Source organism: Apodemus sylvaticus, chromosome 1 (assembly GCF_947179515.1).
Source record: "Apodemus sylvaticus chromosome 1, mApoSyl1.1, whole genome shotgun sequence".
NCBI classification, from domain to species: domain Eukaryota; kingdom Metazoa; phylum Chordata; class Mammalia; order Rodentia; family Muridae; genus Apodemus; species Apodemus sylvaticus.
In genome coordinates this window covers 132,759,728-132,780,260 of record NC_067472.1, presented here as the reverse complement: position 1 = coordinate 132,780,260, position 20,533 = coordinate 132,759,728, and the positions used below count along the sequence as shown (strand labels likewise).

At 39.1% G+C, this 20,533-nt stretch overlaps 1 protein-coding gene across 9 annotated transcripts in view; it reads left to right on the top strand.

Annotated features, from left to right (window-relative positions):
• Positions 1 to 20,533, top strand: part of Akap13 (A-kinase anchoring protein 13) — a 283,839-nt gene that overhangs the window by 221,646 nt on the left and 41,660 nt on the right. For all 9 annotated transcript variants that reach the window (XM_052160563.1, XM_052160546.1, XM_052160555.1 and 6 more), the window contains 3 exons: positions 5,364 to 5,406; positions 7,181 to 7,313; positions 14,190 to 14,364. In XM_052160563.1, coding sequence (XP_052016523.1) covers positions 5,364 to 5,406; positions 7,181 to 7,313; positions 14,190 to 14,364 — 351 coding nt within the window. The remainder of the gene's footprint in view (positions 1 to 5,363; positions 5,407 to 7,180; positions 7,314 to 14,189; positions 14,365 to 20,533) is intronic.

Sequence of the window (20,533 nt, the reverse complement as noted above, 5' to 3'; positions counted from 1 at the left end):
TCTTGGCTATATTTACGATTAACAGATAAGAGAACAAGTTGAATCTAATTGAAAATAGTAAATGAAGCAACTAAAATAAACATTCAATGTTCTGGAATTATCAGACTTTGGTAATTAAAAAAATTTAGACCAAAAGAAACTAGAAGTTGGTATATGAAAATCTAAACTGAGGATGTAAGGTTTTTTCCAAAGGCAGTAACTTAAAACATTTCTGCATGTAAATTAAAACATTTCAGACCAACCATGATGGAAATGATGTTGGGAAGAAAAATCTTACAGGTCATTTGAAGGCTTTTGTGGGGTTTACACGGTAGCTGGTTCAGAGTAGTGACCTCAGGAGAGAAGTTGAAGTTTGAAAAAGCCCAAATGAGGAGAGCTGTGAGGATCCAAAGGTGCTAGTAAGCTTTGCACCCTTGAGTAACTAAGTGGTTAGATACCACTTGGATGGTAAAGGGATAAAGGGAGAACAAAATGGCAGGAAAGATGTGTTCCCATCTGTGTTGGAGGGCTTTCCCTGTCTGAGGAGTGCCCACCTACCCACCGGGAAGCGAGAGATGAATGAGTCTGATCCTGAAAGCACGGCTCTCTCTACCTTGAAGGTTCTAGAGAAAGGAGGCCCCAGTATATTGTGTGCTACGCCAGGAAGGGGTAGAGGGAGGAAGGAGATTTGGGATGAGTGAGAAGAACAGTAAACGCTGAACCTATTGAAGGTTTTCTACAAACCCTAAAGAAGGAAACTAGAGCTACCAGCTGGGATCATTAAAAAGAGTTTGCTTCTTGTTTTCAAATGTTACAAGTATGGATTTTAGGTGATTTGTTAAACTGTATTGCAATTGTTCATGCTCATAAACAAGAAAATAAATATATTGTCACTGGGTAGTGGTGGTACACACCTTTAATCCCAGTATTCAGGGAAACAGAGACAGATCTCTGTGAGATTGAGACCAGTCTGGTCTACAGAGTGAGTTCTAGGACAGAAAGGCTATACAGAGAATCCCTCCCTCGAAAAACAAAAGAAATAAGCAAATAATAAACAAATTGTTATTTTGATAACCTTTCCTAGGATCTCAAAGGCCATTGACACTCTCCTGGTTCCTCCTAGGTTGGAGGTACCTTTCTCTTTGTCCTGACATAACCTTTGCATGCTCATTTTGTTAACCTACTCATCGGCACAGTGGCACAGGAAGCCAACCAGGTGGATCTCCTTTTCTGTCAGCATTTCCCTGCTCCTTCTCTAAAGCTGTCTTTTCTTTTGGCTCTTCTTATTCCATTGATGAGGAGGAAGAGTTTCATAGTAAGCATGCTAATTTACTGTCTAGTGGCTGTTCTCCAAAGTCTAACTAGCTTTAAAACTGCTCTAGACTTGTGACTAAAAGAATTAAATTGTCTGAGGGCTTTATCTTCTTGCACGCTATATCTTCTATATCTTGTATTCTACCATCTTCTCTAAGGCACTTGACTTGCATGCCTTTGCAGATCTATTTTGGCAAGACTGATTTTTTTGACTTTCAGTGGCCTCCCAATCCCAGTACAGGAGTCTTTCCAAAGCATACCTTAGGCATGAGGGGTGCATTCTCACCCCACTTCTGCCTTTAATAATACTGAGTATTAGTTTTACAGGACTTGCCATTTGACAGCTTGCATTTTAATTTCTGTTACCCATTTTTCTGTCTTCTGGGACACGTAGATAGACTATCAGTGATGCCTAAAAGTTTCCCTTTTGATCATTCCATATAATTGAAAATCAAAAACTATGATATTAGATCCCACAGATTAGTAAATGAGCGGGTTTTTTTTTTCAGTTTTTATTCTAAAACTCTCTTACGCTGCACTCCTCTCAGTGAGTTACAGGGTCAAATTACTAAGCCCTTAGTAACAAATGGTATGAAATGTTATGAGAAATCAGTTTTAGTAAACTTGAAATTTAGTAAACTTTTATTAGAAGACATTGACTTCAAATTTAGAAGACTTCCAGGCTATTGTGGGAGTTTGATTTTTTTTATAGGAAAACTATTTCTCTCATGAATGCATTGTTATTAGAACTAATATTGTGAGTATCTAGTACTTATGTTTATATGATTGCACTTAGAGTAAACTTATTGTGGCTACCATTTCACATTGTCTTTTAAAAGACCGTCCTTGGCATAGAATTACTATTTAGTTTTAATGGTAGCCTTATTGATGTTCGGTATATTTTTCACTATTAAGACACTTGACAAACAGTGAGATATTTACTTTTCATCCCTTGTAGTAGGCAGAAAGCTGCAAAAATCTTCAGCTTTGAGTGTTCAGAAATTCTCAAATCTCTTTAATCCAAAGTATTGGTGTAATACCATAGAAAAAGAGCCAGGTTAAACTCAATAAACTCCCTTATCACTGTGAACAAACTGTAATCCCAGAACATTGCTACTCTCATTGGAGTCTTTTTTATTATTTTTATTAATCATTGTATTTGTTTACATTTCAATTGTTATCCCTCTTTCAGGTCTCCACTCCATGAACCCTCCCCCTCCCCTTTGCCTCTAAGAGAGTGCTCCCTGCCCTCTCCTGCCTCACCCCACTAGCATCCCCCTTCTCTGGGGCATCAAGCTTCCACAGGACTAAGCCCCTCCCCCCCCCCACTGATGCTGGATGAGGCAGTCCTCTGCTACATGTGCAGTGGACTCTGAGGGGTCTGGTTAATTGATACTCTTGTTCTTCCAGTGCAGTTGCAATCCCTTTCAGCCCTTCCCCTAACTCTTCCATTGGGGTCCCCAGCTCAGCTGTGAGTATCAGCATCTGTCTTACTCAGGTACAGACAGAGTGTCTTGGAGGACTTCCGTACCAGGCTCCTGTCTGTAAGCACATCTTGGCATCAGCAATAGTGTTGGGGTTTAGTGTCTGCAGATGGAATGGATCTCATGGTGGGGCAGTCTCTGGATGGCCTTTCCTTCAGCTTCTGCTCCATTTTGTCACTGGATTTCCTTTAGACAGGGATAATTCTAGGTTAAAACTTTTTAGTTGAGTGGGCTATGTCCATCTACTGAAGGTGATCTCTTCAGATTCTATCTCCCTACTGTTGGGTATTTTGGTTAATGTCATCCCTATTGGGTTCTAGGAGCCTCTTGAATCTCTGACATCCAGAATTTTCTAGTGGTTCCCCAAATTCCCCACCCCACCCCCCACTGCTACTTATTTTTATTCGTTTTCCTGGCCCTCTGGACTTCTCAACTTAGAATCTTAAAAATATAAAAGCAAAAGCGTCTTTTGAGTCCAATATCTAGCATCTCTCAAATGGTTCATGCAGTCCAAAAATGCCGGAGAGATTAATGAGGAGGAAGTAGTCAGATACATTAAGAAACTTGGTTAAGCAGTTTTAAGATACTTTGTAAGAGCCCAAAGCAGTATTTAATATGTTGTAATTCCCACATTTATTAATTAGGAAGCCATAATAATGTATAAACCACTTATGCTCCATGAGACTCTTGTTCTATAAAATACATTTTATTGTATTCTACTCAGTGGCTGCAGCTCAAAATCCCTAGGTATATAGTAGAGTAGGTCTGCATGTTATTTTGTATCTTAAAATAAAAATATGGTTTAGATGTTATTTATCTGCAATAATCGTTAATGAGTTAATGGTAGGTTTATTTTCCTCTATTTATAATTTGTCATGGAGATGGCCCATGTTATCTCATACTCTTAAAGTCTCTACACTTCAGGAATTTTAGAGGCAATAATTTTGGTGGCAGTGGTAAATTAATCTGTTTTTCTTTTTCCAGAACCACATGTAAGAAGTCATAGTAACTGAAATAAATTCTTTTTCAGCAATAAAAACATTGGGAACTCTTAGATTTGCTGCCATAGATTTTCTTGGTACCTAATCACATGTGTATTTAGTTTTCATTTATTCCACAGAAATCAACCAGTAGCTTTTTTTCTTGGCCAAGTTCATATTCTTCTGCAATACGAGTTTGACTTTTATCTTGTATAGTTTACTAGAGTGGTAACTTAGTACATTGCTTAAATGTGCAGTGCAATCCTGGCCGTTCTAAGAGAGCTGAACGCTTATATTATTGAAGACTCCAGGATTGGAAAGGCTCTAAAGCCAGCGTTTTAACCAACAACAGTCTCTTGTTTTAAAGCTAACTAAGGTTAAAATGCTTATGGTTTCACAAGTAGATTCTGCAGAATTGAGAGGCAGATACTTCTTCCCGAGCTACTGTTTCCAAACATGGTGAAAGTAATGGAAGAAGCCCAGTTATCAGGTACAGGAAAGCAGAATATTGAAGAATTCCTTTAATGCTTCATTTACTTTATTCCTACCAGTTGAATATTGAAGTTACTTAGTAACAATTATAACTTTACATTTAAAATGTATTACAGAACTGATTTGAGGTTGAAAGAGTTTAAAATGCCAATAAGGTCACTGTAACACATCTTCAGATCGTCTCAGTTTTACTCGTAATGACCCTAGGGGCTCTCAAAACAGACCTCAAAGAATAGTGTGTGTTTTTCTGTATGATAACAGTAGTTATACAGTAGTTAAATAGCTATACATGATCATATTAAAAATTAAAAGCCATTCACCTTTGTGCTTGAAGCTTTGGTTGCTTATAAATTCTTAGTAATAGTTCAAATCTTTCTTCTTTTAATAGTAATTCTTAATTCATTTATCTGTTAATTTACCCATATTAATATGTTTCATAGAGAAATAATTATATTGTTCCCTTTTCTTGCTTACTACCCTGCTAACTCACTTAGCCTTGGAATTTTAGTCACATGGTTGCCTTTCTGTTAAGGGAAAAGAATGCATCTGCCCCATTCATTTCATTGCTGTCAACCTGAAAAAGCCCTAACCATCTGGTTCCCCTGACTGCACAGCAGAGGGCTGATCTGGAGAAGTCTTTCCCACACGAGAGGCAGAGCCCGAGCTCTTCTGCCAGCGTTTTGCTCCTTCTGGTTCACTAATCTATTTCCAGGAATTCTCAGAAAGCTATCAGATGATATTAGATTATGCCGATGGAAATATTTACAAATGGGATCAGAAATGAAAAGTGTAACATTTGCTTTCTTCTTTTTTATTCTTTGATAACGTCTCAGAAAGATGGCCTGTGGGAACTGAACATTTGTTAAAAACAGAAACTAAATGTACTTGACCTGTACTTAAGCATGACAGTGTTTTCAGTTACCCAGATCCTGGATTAAATTTACTTTCTTCAAATATATTTTGTTCGTATTTCCATTCTAATTTGAAGGTTCCCAGTTTAATTCCTCCTCCTCACCTTTCTAAGGAAGAGGCACCATGAACTGACATTCAGGGACTTTGTACTTCTTACAAGATCTTTGTATGCTAACTTCACCTCTGTGGTTTTATTTTCTAGATTCACGGCCCTTCCACAATACCAGTGCCAACCTGACCGAGAGGTACGAGAGGTTTAGTTTCTTGCTCCCTTTCCCAGAGTAAAGTGAAGGCAATACAAACTGTCTTACCACATTTAATTAAGTACTCAGAGTTCTTTGAGATTATCCACATTCTGACTTCCTCAAATGGTAAAGTTGAAATCATTAGAAAGTGTTTTACAGTGTAGGTTTTATCTTTGAAAATTTGCAGCCGGGCAGTGGTGGCGCACGCCTTTAATCCCAGCACTTGGGAGGCAGAGGCAGGCAGATTTTCTGAGTTCGGGGCCAGCCTGGTCTACACAGTGAGTTCCAGGACAGCCAAGAGCTACACAGAAAAACACTGTCTCGAAAAAACCAAGAAAAAAAAAAAAGAAAAAGAAAATTTGCTCAATTACTTTATTCTCTTATTCTTTATATTGCCCATGATAAAGATGATCATTTGCTTTTTATTCATGTAAAATATATTTAACATACATTTAAATATACTTGGCTTGTAGAGATTTTCAGTTTTGAATAAATTTAATACTTTGCTTCATAGAGTTTTATATGTATATATACATACATACATACACACACACACATGTGTTGTGTGTAAAGTAAAACTTTTGCATTCTTTTTATCTTCTTAGTCATTTAACTTTTAAAACTGAGGGTTGGTGGTATAATTCAGTGTCTGTGCTTAACATGCATGAGGCTCTGGGTTCCATCCCCATTCCAAAAAGAAAAGCTGTGTGTAGTATATAGCTCTGCACATTAGAACTGGGGTTATCCTTTTCTTCCTCTCCCCCTCTTTCTTTCCCAATATTGGGAACAACCTGGGATTTAGAATTTGTGCATAACCCTGGGATACGTGTTCTGTCACTGAGCTGCCTTCCACCTTGAATACATTTTTCACTTAACAACATGCACAAAATCCCCCATTGGCTCGTCATCTATGGTTCTTTGTTTGTGTTTATGAAATTAAACATTGTGATTTAGTGTCACTGGATTTCTGATTATTTTGTTTAGATTGCCCGCTTTTTCACAAAGACTTTAGTTTTGATCGTGATCTGCAGTCTCCAATGAGTGTTTCTCTTTATGGCGCTTTCAGATCTTTATCTTTCTTTCTCAAGAGCAGTGGTGTTTATGCCATTTCTCTTACAAATGGCCATCTCTATAGCCACCACATACATAGGCAAGGCTGTTACTAGGGTCCTTTATGGTTCTGCCTATGAATGTTGCCAAAACTGCAGCCCTGTGGGATGGTGCTAAATACCAGCAAATCACTTACATGGGTTCTTTGTCCTTACATTTTTTCTTTAGATCCCAGTATACTTTAAGGAAATCCACTATTATGAATCTCCTAAAATTAAAACATGTCCAGATTAGATGGACTTAAATTTCATTCAGACTTCTTGACAAGTAGAACAGTAAACTTGAATCTCTAGAATGAATCTGTCCACATTCTGCCTGAAACGCAGATTCTTCACCCCAAAGTCGTACATAGCTTTCTGAATGGAACCACAGTTTGTCAGTAGGTCTGAAGACTGGAAAAGCTGTGTGTCCTCTGTTGTTGATGGGCTTGTCCTTGTCCTAAGATTTTGTTTTGCCAGCTTTCTCAGCACATACCCTGCCATCCCTTTGTGTGTATGGATGTCCTTTCCAGCAAAGAAGTCGGTATACCCGATACTATTTTTATATTTAATTTCAGATTTGTTTTCATAGTATATGAGACCATTCAGTAGCCACTACCTGTTTCTTACTCAGTCCACCATTTAACAATTCTAGTCCTGAAAAACATAATCTTTTTTTTTATTCAGTATAACAGAAGAAAATTGTAATTTCCTGCCTCCGAGCCCCTCAAAAAAGAATTTTGAAGAAAAGAGTGGGACTAAGGTTAGTCGCACCTTCAGCTACATCAGGAATAAAATGTCCAGCAGCAAAAAGAGCAAAGTAAGTATCTTCTGGGCATTCTGTAATAAGTGCTTGTCACCTCCCGCCTCTAGACGACAGGGAATGAATGGGCCTAACTTCAGAGATGCTCTGAAGCAGTCTAATGTCTAAGGCAAAAGAGCAGCAAGGAGGCCGCGGCCAGAGCGTTGCCCTGTGTACCTCATCCCAGAAGCTGCCCATGCATCAGCGTAGTGCATCCTTTCCACAACACTGCTGCTGGGGGCCTTCTTCTCTCTCACCTCACCCCACACACTGAACCACAATGCAGAAATTATTAAATCAGGCTTAAAATCCAAAAGAAGGACTTTATGCTAAGATCAAAAGAAATATTTAAAGTAACAGAGGGAAGAAAATTATGCTTCAGAAAAATTACAAGAACTTTTAAGACTTCCAAGGATTTGTTTTGCATCCTCTTTAGTGCTTAAGAAGTTAAATTAAGACACTTACACCTGGGGCTGAAGAGATGGCTCAGCACTCACAGTTCTTCCATAGGACCTGGATTCAATTCCCAGCACCTACATGATAGCTCACAAACACATTTCAGTTCAGTTTCACAGATCCAGTTGTACTTGTTTGTTCATTACAGGATCCTATAAAGTATAAAATTAAGAAGTAAATCTATAATAACCCCACATATATTCTCAATACTTTGATTTACATATGTTTAATACTTCTGTGGTCTATCCTAAGAGAAAGAAATTAACTTTTTTATATTGATTCCTAATCCTAAATGAGAACTATTTTCATTTCAAACAAGTGAGGGTAGCACTGTCTCCTCCCTTGCCCTGCATTTGTTTACTTACCTGTAACCCTCTGTCTCCACACACAAAGAAATAAGCACACAAAGATTTACTCAGTTAAGGACCACTTGAATCACATGTATCTCTGTACTGTGTATCTATACATGTATGCACATAAACATATCTGCATACATGTATACTGAATTCAATAGCATTCTAATAAAAAAATGTTCCGTCTTCATAGCAAACACACTTTGGGGCAATACCCAGACCCACGAGGAGTTGACTGACACAAAATGAGCTCAATGGTGGTTTAGTTTCATTTTGGTTTGGTTTGCTTGTTTTTGTTTTTTGTTTTTTGGGTTTTTTTTTTTCTTTTGGTCTTAACTGTTCTTTTGCAAAAACAAAACTTTTCTAGACTTTCATTTTTGTGTTTTTAAAGGGTTGCTTGGTGTTGGTAGTTTTTTGGGTTTGGGTTGTTTTTTTTTTTTTTTTTTTGGTTTTTTTGTTTGTTTGGTTTTTTTTTTGGTTTTTTTTTTTTTTACTAGAAGATGTAGAGAAGTAAGGAGATCTGGGAAGATTTAGGAAAGGGGAAAAAACAGATCAAAATATGTTAATTTTTTTCAATTAGAAAAAAAATGTGCCCTCTTTTCCCTTACTAAGCCTTTCAGGCACTCAGTTGTATAAGCTAATAGAAATACAGCCAATATGTTTTACTAAATGTATTAACTTTCTGTATGGTAACAAATTGCCTGCTGTAATTATCTCTTTAAGAAGGGTTCGATTTCAGAGGTTTCGGCCTATGTTCACCTAGTATTTTTTTGCTTTGGGCCTGTGGTAGTTAAGCGCCCCGTGCTATCTGCTAGAGGGATAGCAAAATCAGGGCTGGGACTTCATGACCCACTTCAAGGGCACACCCTCCAAGTTCTCTCCGTAGTTCCCACCCAGTATAAGGAGCAAGCACAAGGATATATATATATGAAGTCAGGAGGATGGGTGCATACTGTATTCCATGTACTGGCAGCGGCAAAGCCTGCATGTTTCCTTTAGCCTCCTTCCTTTGCCTGGAGTTGCTATCAACAAAAGGAAATTCCCTTGGGAAAACCAAACCATGTATTACCTAATGACTTCTCTGCTTAGTGGCCTGTAATTCTTAATTAACCTTGAAAATGTAATGGTCTGGTTTAGATGAATTCAAAATGTTTCTGGCTTGTTGTTTTTTATTTTGTTTTGTTTTGTTTTTTACTTTTAAACTGGAATCTTATCCAAACATACGCACACATAATTATTAGACCAGCAAGTCAGCAGAGACTCTCTGTTCACCTCTCCCAATGCCTGGTAGATTCAACAGTGAGACTGCTGAAGGGATAGGTAATACAGACGGAAAAAAAAAAAAAAGATTATGTGGGATCAGACTTAGAAACTAGAACTTCATCTTTAAAACAGGATCTCACCCAACTTCCATACTTTATAGACTGCAGCTCGATTAAGTGTTTCAAGTAGCAAGTCTAGAAAATGCTCAGGCAAAGCTACATGAGGTCTGGCTTCCCACACATGTTGCCTGCCATCGTGTGCTTCTTTGATCGTGTGCTTCTTTGTCAGCAAAATCCATCACTAAGTACTTTCTTTTTCCCTTTTCTTTAATATTTTTTAACCTCAAATGACTAGCATTAGGTAAGAGGCAGGTGATGAGGTGGACCCGGGAAATAGGCTATCTGTGTTAGAGTCGGGTCTGTCATCACTATTAAAGAACCAGTTGACCTCTTGCCTCCATCCCTCTCCGTCGTCAAAATGACAACACTCTTTTGCAATCGCCATGGTTCCTCTTTCAGACTTGGCTTCAAGATTTGATCTTTGGGGCCAAACTGTCTCCAGCAATAGAAACTCCAAAAATTGCAAATTCATAGCTCTGCAGATTGCGGTACGGTTCCCCTTACCGTGTGTTTGCAAGAACCCTGGTGACCAGACGTGTTAATGTGCCGTCTTTCCAGTCAGTGGTTGTTAGCTTACTGTTAAATAAGACTGCCATACAGCTGCTGCAGAACACTGTGACTTTGTCAGCATAGGCAGAGGTAATGAGAGGAATAGTCATGTGTCCACCATTGGTACAGATAAATTAGTACAAATCAATTCTTTTTCCTAACTATTGAATAATGATTCCTATATTGTTAAAAAACAAAAACAAAAGTGATACCATAAATATTAACACTATTTTTTTTATAAAAATAGTGGACTTTTATGCCTTTTACCCTATTTGGAAGTTAGTTGTTTTCTCTGTTTTCTCAGTGTTTGAGATTGCAGGGCCTTGCACATATTAGGCCGGTGATGTAGTCACTGAAGTGTCTACCAAGTACTAAGATTATTAATTTTTTAATATGTATTAATGAGACCATATAGCTGTTTAGCTACCAGCCAGTACATATGAATCTAGCCAATACATATGTATCTGAATATAGTTAGGAAAGTCTCTTTGAGTAAACATGGTGTATGTGTCTATGAGAATACAATTATAAACTTGGGTTTGTTATCCCACATGTTAAGCTGGGACTGCCAACAGTCTTTGGACACTCAGAGTAGCCAAAGATAGCTATTAGACAGCAAATGTTTCCCAATAGTGCCATGTTTTTCTGTATATAGTTTTTATTATATAAGGAATTTAGTTATCAGTCCTGCATACATAACCTTTGAGTCATCTGTAACATGCAGACATTGCAGATGTATAGACAGAATGCTTTTCAGAAGGTTAGGAGCCCTAAACAGGAAGCAGAAGAGGAAGATGGGCAGTTTCTCTCGTCGAATTGTCTTTGAGCAGTAGTACTGTTTCCTGTTGAGTAAATTGTGTGTATTATACACATATTAAAGTCCTTGGATACATGCATACTGTTTGCCTTCATAAAGGGGGTGGTCTTCACACCACTGATGGTTTTTTTCTCTTAAGCCCTCATTTTTACAAAGACAGCTTGAAGACACAAGACACATTTTAGACCAGTTCCTAGTCAGACTAAAAAGTTCTCTGATGAAAAATGACTTTCTTCCCAGCTGATACACTGGTTAACTTTATAGTAAGCCATTCAGGCCCAGTTCCTAGTCTCTCTGCCTTGTATATGAAAGAACTTTCCAAGATGCCTGATCACATTAGCTTTTCATGCTCGTGGAGTAGTCTAGCTTCTAAAAGGAAAGGTTTAGGAAAGTGAAAGCTGATGTTCTTGCATAGCACCCTAATTTCATCACAACCAATCCCATCCATTTTGTTGTTGGATTCTTACTCCACAGTACAGTTAAAGCATGTTAGAAATGGTTAAATATAGACGTATTAAATTTAAGAATAATAACTAGTTACCATTTTACCACTGGCAACTTTGCTAAAGTATTTTCTTACAAAACATTGCTTTTTTTATGCAATTAGGAATATATTTTTAGTAGATGTGCTTTTTGACTTACAGTATTAAATGTGGTCTTTATCCTAACCATATCTCCCATACTGCAATGCAAATGCTGTCCACGCATGTATTTGAGAGTTACTTCAGTTTTCTTTCATTTCCTGTGTTCTTTAGGGTAGAGTGGTTAGCTTTACCAGCAGCATTCAAATAGTTAAGACTGTCTCAAGGAAGCAGGCAGCCTCAACCCTCCCCTTATGCGCTTTCTCAACCAGTCCCGGCTTCCTCTTACCGTTTTTTTGCTAATGGTAGCTCTGAGCTGTCTGCCCTGCCGGCATGAGCATCTCCTGTGAGAGAACATTTCCTGGCATGGGGGTCAAATCATGTCGGTAAAATGGGGTCGGCTTCCCGAAGTTCCTCTCATAACAGTGAGATTCACGGGAATAAAACATGGGCAGGTAAGAGCCTGACTTCTTCAAAGCACTGAGTTACAACAGGGGGAAGCCATATGTAGTTTGTTGTTTTGTTTTTGTCCTTGAAGGAACTCCTGGATTATTGTAAAGGGTGAGAAAATAGATTATTCAGATCTGGAGAACAAGCCAGGCGGTGGTGGCGAATGCCTGTAATGCCAGCACTTGGGAGGCAAAGGCAGGCAGATTTCTGAGTTCCAGGCCAGCCAGGGCTACACAGAGAAACCCTGTCTCAAAAAAAAAAAAAAAAACCAAAAAAAAAGATCTGAAGAACATTACAGTTTGTCAGAGGCTTACCTAGCTGCCCTAGAAAGTTGTACTGTTTGATTTTTTTTTTTAACCATTGGTGTGTGCTCTTAACCTTCAAGCCAAAAGAAAGATGGTTTTAACAATTTACTCAGAGAAATCTGCAGCAAAAAATTAGTTAAAAGGATGTGCTCAAGGTGTGGTAATTCGGGTTCTATGCACTTTAGCAGTTACTAATTTTTGTTCAGAAGAGTTTCCTGTTTTGTAAAGTGGTTTTCCCCCATCCTTTCTGTTTGGGTTTTTTTTTTTTTTAATAGTTTTAAGATGCATCAGTTTGGCTTGGGGGAGTTGCTCCATATATTCTGTTAAGGGAGAATTTCACATGAATCATAGATTTTACAAATAGCCCATTTAATATATGAAATTTCTGAACTTTAGAAAATCAGACAATTTGAATTCCTATTTGGTACTGATCGTTGCTTTGTGACCCTTTGCAACTCAAGGAACATTGCCAACCCTTTACAGTAAGGGTGGTGAATGAGAGCTGAGCTTTTGTGATCCCAAACTGCATCAATTCCAGTTTAAATAATTCCTGCTCTGTGCTCCAAAATATTTTATTAGATATCTCTAAGCCTCCGTCTCTTCAAATATAAAATGGAGGTAATTAGTGCCCTGTCCTAAGAAATTACATGTAAGTTACTTATTTCAGAGCCTGGCACATAGTAACTATTCGTCATTTTAAGTGTCATGCGTTATCTTCTCTGTTGTAGAGGGGAAGCATGATGCCCACCTGACCCCCAGTCTATCTAGATGACCTCTACAGGTAGCATTGATGAGTCATGTGGTTAGTAATTATCATGGTCATCCACGCTGAGAAGCTCACTCCTTGGGTATTTTTTTAGATTATAGTCCTAGTATATAGCTGTAGGTAAAATTCACCTTATGAATTGTAGCACTTCATGGTCTAGTTAGTTTGTAAGGGCATTATTCCACTGATCTTGGGAATTCCCTGCCCTGGGCACCCAGTCTTCTCAGAAGAAATGGGTGCTGTAGTAATCAGCTTGAAGAGACAGAGAAGGCGGTCTGGGGACGGTTCCTGGCCAGGCCTCTTGTCTTTCCGTACTTCTCTTTTTCCATGCTTTGCCCCAGCGCCCTCGTTACTGCTCCTGGGTTATCGTCTCCTGCCCCAAGTTGACATTCCCTTTCCTTCACTACAAAAGGTTGTGGTTTTGTGCTGCATTCGGAGAGTTAAGATGCTGATGACACTCATTTTCAGTGAGGTTTTGTATGTCTTAAATGTTGCTTAGCATGTACTAGGCCTTGTGTGTGTTACTTCTTATTACAAACAAAAAACTATAAAGACACCTGTCCCATTTGCAGATGAAAGGGGTAGGGCTTAGAGAAATGACTTCCTCACAGTCCCACCATCAGTTAGAACTGCCTTTATTCCTAGCCTCGGTGCGGTCCTCCACCCTCCTCTCACTGAACTGTCTGTTACCATTTGAACACTGAACCAAAATTAATATCTGGTAATCTACTGAGTTCTAATTAGTGAAAAACAGTATATGTGGGGTTATTTAATAGTTCTGATTAGAGTAAGAAAGAAAATGTCACCTTTCCTCAGGAACATATAATGTAGTTTGTAAAACTTAAAAAAGAACCTCGCGGAACTCAAACTTAGTGACATTGTTTTTTTTTTTCCTTCAAGCTGATCCAGAATTGCTGCCATCCTTCCTTCTGCTCCCCTTCTAAACTGATCCTAATTGTGGACCATGCCATCTATACCTTCCTAAGAAAAGCTCCTCCTCTGTAGGCCCTGCCCTGTGTCTAATATAAACAGCCCCTGGTGGCTCAGAGCTCATTAGTGTTTCAAATGGGATCTCGAATGTTCGAAAATTGATAAAATGTTGCCCAGGCCTTGTTCCTCATTTCTGTCCACAATAGCCACCATCCTCCCTTGACCACTTGCCGTCTGTACGTATAGGGTATAGGGAAGGCCTTCCTTCCAGTGCTCAGTTAACTGTTGATTCTTTTCTTTGGCAGGAAAAGGAGAAGGAAAAGGATAAAATTAAGGAGAAAGAGAAAGAATCTAAAGAGAAGGAAAAAGATAAGAAGACTGTTAACGGGCACACCTTCAGCCCCATTCCTACTGTGGGTCCCATCAGCTGTAGCCAGTGCACGAAGCCTTTCCCCAACAAGGACGCCTACACATGTGCAGGTAAAAGAATGCTCCTCCTCCACCCGGTGAGGCTGTCTGGCCTCCCTCGCCAAAGCTGCTTTGTTGTAGTTTCCTGTGCATCCCACCCCTGACCTGTTCCTCATTTGTATGGAGAAGTAACTTGTGTGTGTCACTTGTGTTTGAATTTTAATTATGTAACATACAATCTGTAATTTTTTTTCTAACATCTCTAGTTTCATATTCTGCACTTATAAACCACCTCCTATTGCAAGAAATCTGGCAACTCAAAGCAATACAAACCCTTGAACTCAAAGCTTCTCAGATCCTTTGTCAGATCCTACACACTTAATTTTATGCTTGCCCCCACACACACATGCGCACACATATGCATGCATGCACACATGCAGTTTAGATATTCAAACTCAGGGCCTGGTATAGAAAAGCAATCTTACTTCCAAGCTGTTTCCCAGCCCTCGTGCACTTATTTTTAAATCTGGTCTTTTGGAATATGCTCCAGCCTTTGCCAGCATTAAATCATGATGGCTACCAGATGAGAGTGTCTGCATGTACCCACAGGCTCCATGTTTCTGGTCTAGGACTTAGATAACCAGCGCCTGTGTCACAGCTACATCATCTACAATTGCAACACGACAGCAGCCAGAGATACATCAACAAAAAAGGACTTCGTTCCAAGAGATTTTAATTTATAGACACTGACATTTAAACTTTTGCATGGCATGGCATATTCATCTTTTCAATTCTTCATTTTCTTTTTTTTTTTAATTTTATTTACATTCCAGTCATTTTCCCCCATCCCAGTTCCCCCTTCCCACAGTTCCTTATCCCATTCCTCTCCCCCCTTGCCTCTGAGAGGATGTCCCCCCAGCACACCTCCCCTTTCCCTGGGACCTCAAGTCTCCTGAGGATTAAGCACATATTCTCCCACAGAGGCCAGACCAGGCTATATATGTGTCGAGGCCCTTGAACCAGCCCATGTATGCTCCTGGTTGGTGGCTCAGTCCCTGGGGTCTGGGATAGTCGAGGCTGCTGGCCTTCCTATGGGGTCAGTTCTTTTTCAACCATCTAAAATCTAAAAGCCATCGATGGCTCATGGACTGCAAGGACAAGCACAGGCCAAATCAAACATACATGCTATAACTTGCAAATATACTTCTTGGTTTTTTGGGTTTTTTTAGCATGACCCCAGCCTATTCTGAGACTGAAGTGGGTTTATTTTTTTCCCAGTCTGCTTTTTTTTTTTTTTGCATGTTCTTTTATTGAAAACAGAAGTAAAAATATTTTATGATAAAATTGAAGATTTACATGGAAAATATTTCTGATAAAATAGAAGAGATATACAGAGAAACACATTAAAAATGACAATTTTCATGGAAAATTAAAGAGTAAAATGGTACACATAGAAAACATTGCTAAAGCCGGGTGTGGTGGCGCATGCCTGTGATCCCAGCACTTAGGAGGTAGAGGCAAGCAGAATTCTGAGTTTGAGGCCAGCCTGGTCTACAGTGAGTTCTAGGACAGCCAGGGCTACACAGAGAAACCCTGTCTCGAAAACAACAACAACAACAACAACAACAAATTGCTAAATTAATCGAAAAAGGAAGTAGAAACATTTTATGATAGAAGATTTACATGGCAAATATACTTCTAAGGCAGAATTTCTCAGAATTGTGTCAATGTACACATAGAAAGTAATTATATTTGTAAAACACACCAAGGTAAAACAAAAAGCTGCTTTATTTAGAGGTGAGAAAACTAAAAGTCAGCCACTCTAAGCCCAGCACAGCTAGGAGGCTGTGATGACTTGTCTCATGCTAGACGTGCAGATGAGACAGTAGCTAAGCCTCACACGATATACCATGCATAATGTCTGAGTCACTATTGAGTTTATATGTGCTAGTGTCCAGGAAACACTGTTTCCTAGAGGATTTCTACCACCTCTGGCTCTTACCTCTCTCGACCTCTTCCAGAAGCATCTCTGAGCCTTGTGAAGAGAGCTATAATGTATAAATGTCAATTTAGGGCTGAGCACGCCACAGTCACTTATTTTCTTCAGTTGAGGGTCTTTGTTAGTTAAGGCCGTAATTCTTGACTGGTAGTATCAAATTAATAGTCAAAGAATTTCATTTGTAAAGCAGACTAAACTACTTTCTACTATAAAATATTAAAATGCTGGAAAAACTATATACATACATGTACACACATTTTATTAGGGTGACTTTTTTTTTTTTGGTTGCTGTGACCAGATATCAGTGCCAAACAACTTAAGACAGGGAAGATTTATTTTAATTCATGGTTTTAGTATTTTCCATCCATTCCGTAGACTGGGCATTGTAAAGAGAATAGATCACATAGTATCTATTAAGCATAGAGAATGCCTCTACTTCCTGGCTTTCTCCTTTTCCTCCTTTTACCCAGGGCATACTCTATGGGTGGTGCTAGCCACATTCAGGGTGAATGGCCCCAGATTCCCTGTAGCTCATCCATTTTGAAAAAGCCGTTATAGTCACATTCAGAAGTATGTTTCATCTAGCCCCCAAGTTGACAATATTAACTATTTTAAATCTTGCCTTTATCAAATTGATATCCTTACATCATATTATTCCATCCCTGGTCCCTAAATGTTCTTGGCCAACTAGTAAAGATAGATAGATAGATAGATAGATAGATAGATAGATAGATAGATAGATAGATAGATAGATAGATAGATATTCCATGTAGTCTTTACAGTGTTGTTCAGAAGGTCTAAGCTTCTTCAGAGACTCAAGGCAAACCCTTATCTATGAGCTCCTATAAAATTAGAAAAGAAGTTGAGTATTGGAAATATACAATGGCACAAAGTATACATTCCCATTCAGATAAAGAGGTACAGCAGAATAACATGAAGGATTGGACAAACCAAGATCAATACCCAGCATGGCAAATGTTGAATCATGTAGCTATGAGTCCACCATCTGAAGCACAGAATGGTATAATGGGGGCCCCAGAGGTCTTGAGCAACCAGCCCTTATAGCATTGCTGTTTGCAACTCCCACGACCCTCTCTGTAGGGAAGGCTTCACTAATTCACTGCACCTTGGTGAACATCCCATATTCCTAGGGTTTTCATTGCATCCTTTGCTTCACCTCCACATTTTAATGCATTGCCCTTTGAGGGGCTTTCTTCTATTAAAATGAATGCCATTGGTCAGTTTACAGTTGTCCTTACTCCTATCAGACACCTCCCCACTGTCTTTCCATCCCCGCCCATTTGCATTCACAACAGAATCGCTGACTAAATTGTGGCTCAAGTACCTAGGACCTCTATGGGCTTTTTTAAATGCTCACAAACCAATTCTTAAAAGTTTCTACGTGGTCAGGTAAGCCACAGATCTGACCTTACTTCTTCATACCAAGTACTTTTTTATTACTTAGACTTTCATCTCTTGACAAATACCTGAGGGAAACAACTTGTAAGGCAAAAATTATTTATTCTGACTTAAAGTTCCAGTTCATCTTCTTAGGAAGGGTATGTCAAAGCAGAGAGGTCATATCATGGTACCAAGGAAACTGGAAAAGAATGCCTACGCTGGCTAGCTTTTCCCCTTTTGTTTTGTCTGAGTCCCCACCCTGTGGAATGGTGCCATTCACATTTATGGGAGGTCTCTCCTGCTTATTAACATTGTGGAAATGTCCATAGACAAGCAATGTGTCTTTTCCAGTTCAATCAAGTTGACAGTAAAGAGGCAGGGTCAGGTGGATCTCTGTAAATTCAAGGCCAGCCTGATCTACACAGCAAGTTCCAGGACAGCCAGAACTACATCATGAGACCCTATCTCAGAAAAAAAGAAAAAATTAATAAACATTAAAAAAGAAAAGCAGGCTGGCTTAGTGGTTAAGAGCACTGACTGTTCTTCTAGAGGTCTTGAGTTCAATCCCCAACAACCACATAGTAGCTCACAACCATCTATAATGGAGTCTGACGCCCTCTTCTGGTGTGTCTGAAGACAGCGACAGGACAGTGTACTCATATACATAAAATAAATCTTTAAAAAAAAAAAAAAGGAAAGCATATACAATAAAAGCTGGAAATTGAGATACCTGAGTAGATCCAAGACTTTTAAAGGCTATGGATACAGAAAAAATGCATTTTATGGCCTTCTGAAGCAGCAGCCTGTCTGTCAGTCTCCCCCAACTCTGATTGGAACCGGACTGTAGATAAGTCTGGGGTTCAGGTTCCTACCGTCCTATGGACTGTAACTCGTGAGCTTAGCAGTCATACAGGATGTTTAGTGTCACCCCATTTAGGAATAGTGAAACCACGAGAATCCCCAACTGAGGCAAAATACAGAACTACTCTGTAGCATACCCAGAGACTCCCCTGAGATGGGGAGTGGGAAGGTGGGTGTCCTGTTAAGTCAAGCAATACAACTTAAAAACAAACAACAAAACCATAGATGCCACAGATGAAAGCAAGCCAGTCTTAGGAGCAATCAGCAGATTCACAAGCAAGAGAGAAATGACTAACTGGCTAAAAGAATAGCCTCTCTGGTAGAAGAACAAGGTTAACAATAGAGCAGACATAAAATTTCATCTGAAGAATCACTGTAGAGAATTTTCAGATATGCCAAATGTCTGTATCATCAGCATATTTAGATTTATATGTGCTTACAAAAGAAAAAAGTGGTTTCTCTGTTTTCTAGGAAATTTTTATGGTTCCCAAAAGCTTTTCATATTTAACTCATTGATTATGTGCTTCCGTTTCTTTAGTGGACGAGTATTCTGGTACTGGGAATTGAACCTAAAGCCTCACATTTGCTAAGAAAGCACTTTACCACTGAAGTATTTAATCCTAAATATAGCCAGCCTCAGTATTTAATCCTATAAGTGATGGCAGTGAAGTGTGGTGGTGTGTCCCTGTTATCCCAACACACAGAGGGTGGAGGCAGATGGAATGCCATGAGTTTCAAGGTCACCCTGGGCTACAGAGCAAGATTTTGTAACAGAAGAGCTCACCAGATCATACCTGTTGACCTCTAGGTTGGAGCCTCAGAGATCCACATGATAGAAAGAGATTGTCCTCTGCCCTTCACATGCACACCATAATGTACACAGAGTAAACATAACTGTGACTTTTAAATGTTTGGAAACAGAACAAGGGCAGAGGAGTTGTCACACAGATGTGAAGACTTGAGTTGAATCTTGAGAGCCCTTATAAATCCAGGTGTAGTATCTGCACCTATCACCCAAGGAATTATGGGAAATAAATGGAAACAGGAGAATCCCCAGAAGCTTGTGGGCAATTGCAAACAACGAAGAACCCCCTGCCTCAAACAAGGTAGCTGGCTTATATTCTCTCTCCCTCTTCCCTCCCTCCCCTCTTTCCCTTCATTCCCTTCACTTCCCCTCCCTCATCTCTCCCCCCCTCTTAACACACACACACACACACACAATCTCATATGAAAATAATTCAACAAAGATCGTGTTCACAGATATTTTAAATTTATAAATATTCTCAAAATATATAATACATAACTATTTACATATAATGTCATATATGTATAAACATATAGTAATGTCTATAAATAGCATATTTATATATATAATATATAACTCAAAATGCTATGACACGTTTTTTTGGTCAAGGTTGTTTGTATTAGAAAATACTATTTTTTAAATCATTAGGTAAAACTCACACACACACACACACACACACACACACACACATGACCCACCAAACTTTTTTTTCACTTCCAGGGATTTTATTTTCATTTCATCATTTTCCATGTTTTGTTAGTAAATTTAGATGATCAGTTAACACCAATGGTTGAGACTGGAGTAGACTGGAGTCTTGTGGCTGTTCTAGACAGACTCAGTGTCTTTGCCAGTTCCAGCAGACTACTTGTCCCTGCTTTAAATCCACCCACATCACTGATCCATCTTACATGGCAGACAGCATCTAGAGGAGCATAACAGAGAGGCTCAAGGATTGTTACCCCAGTAAGCAGCCAAGGTCCAGAAATACATTTTCAATTTGCAGTCACTCCACTTCAGCAACCTAGGAAGGAGTTGAGTGGCTTAACTACAGCTGCTACTGTGCTCTAGCAGTAGTAATGGAAGAGCTAACCATTTGATGGTAGCAGTGAGGTTTGTGTAAACCCATGTGCAGCTTGCTTCTTTGGGGGAAAGTGGTAGGAGTAGAGGCTTAAAAG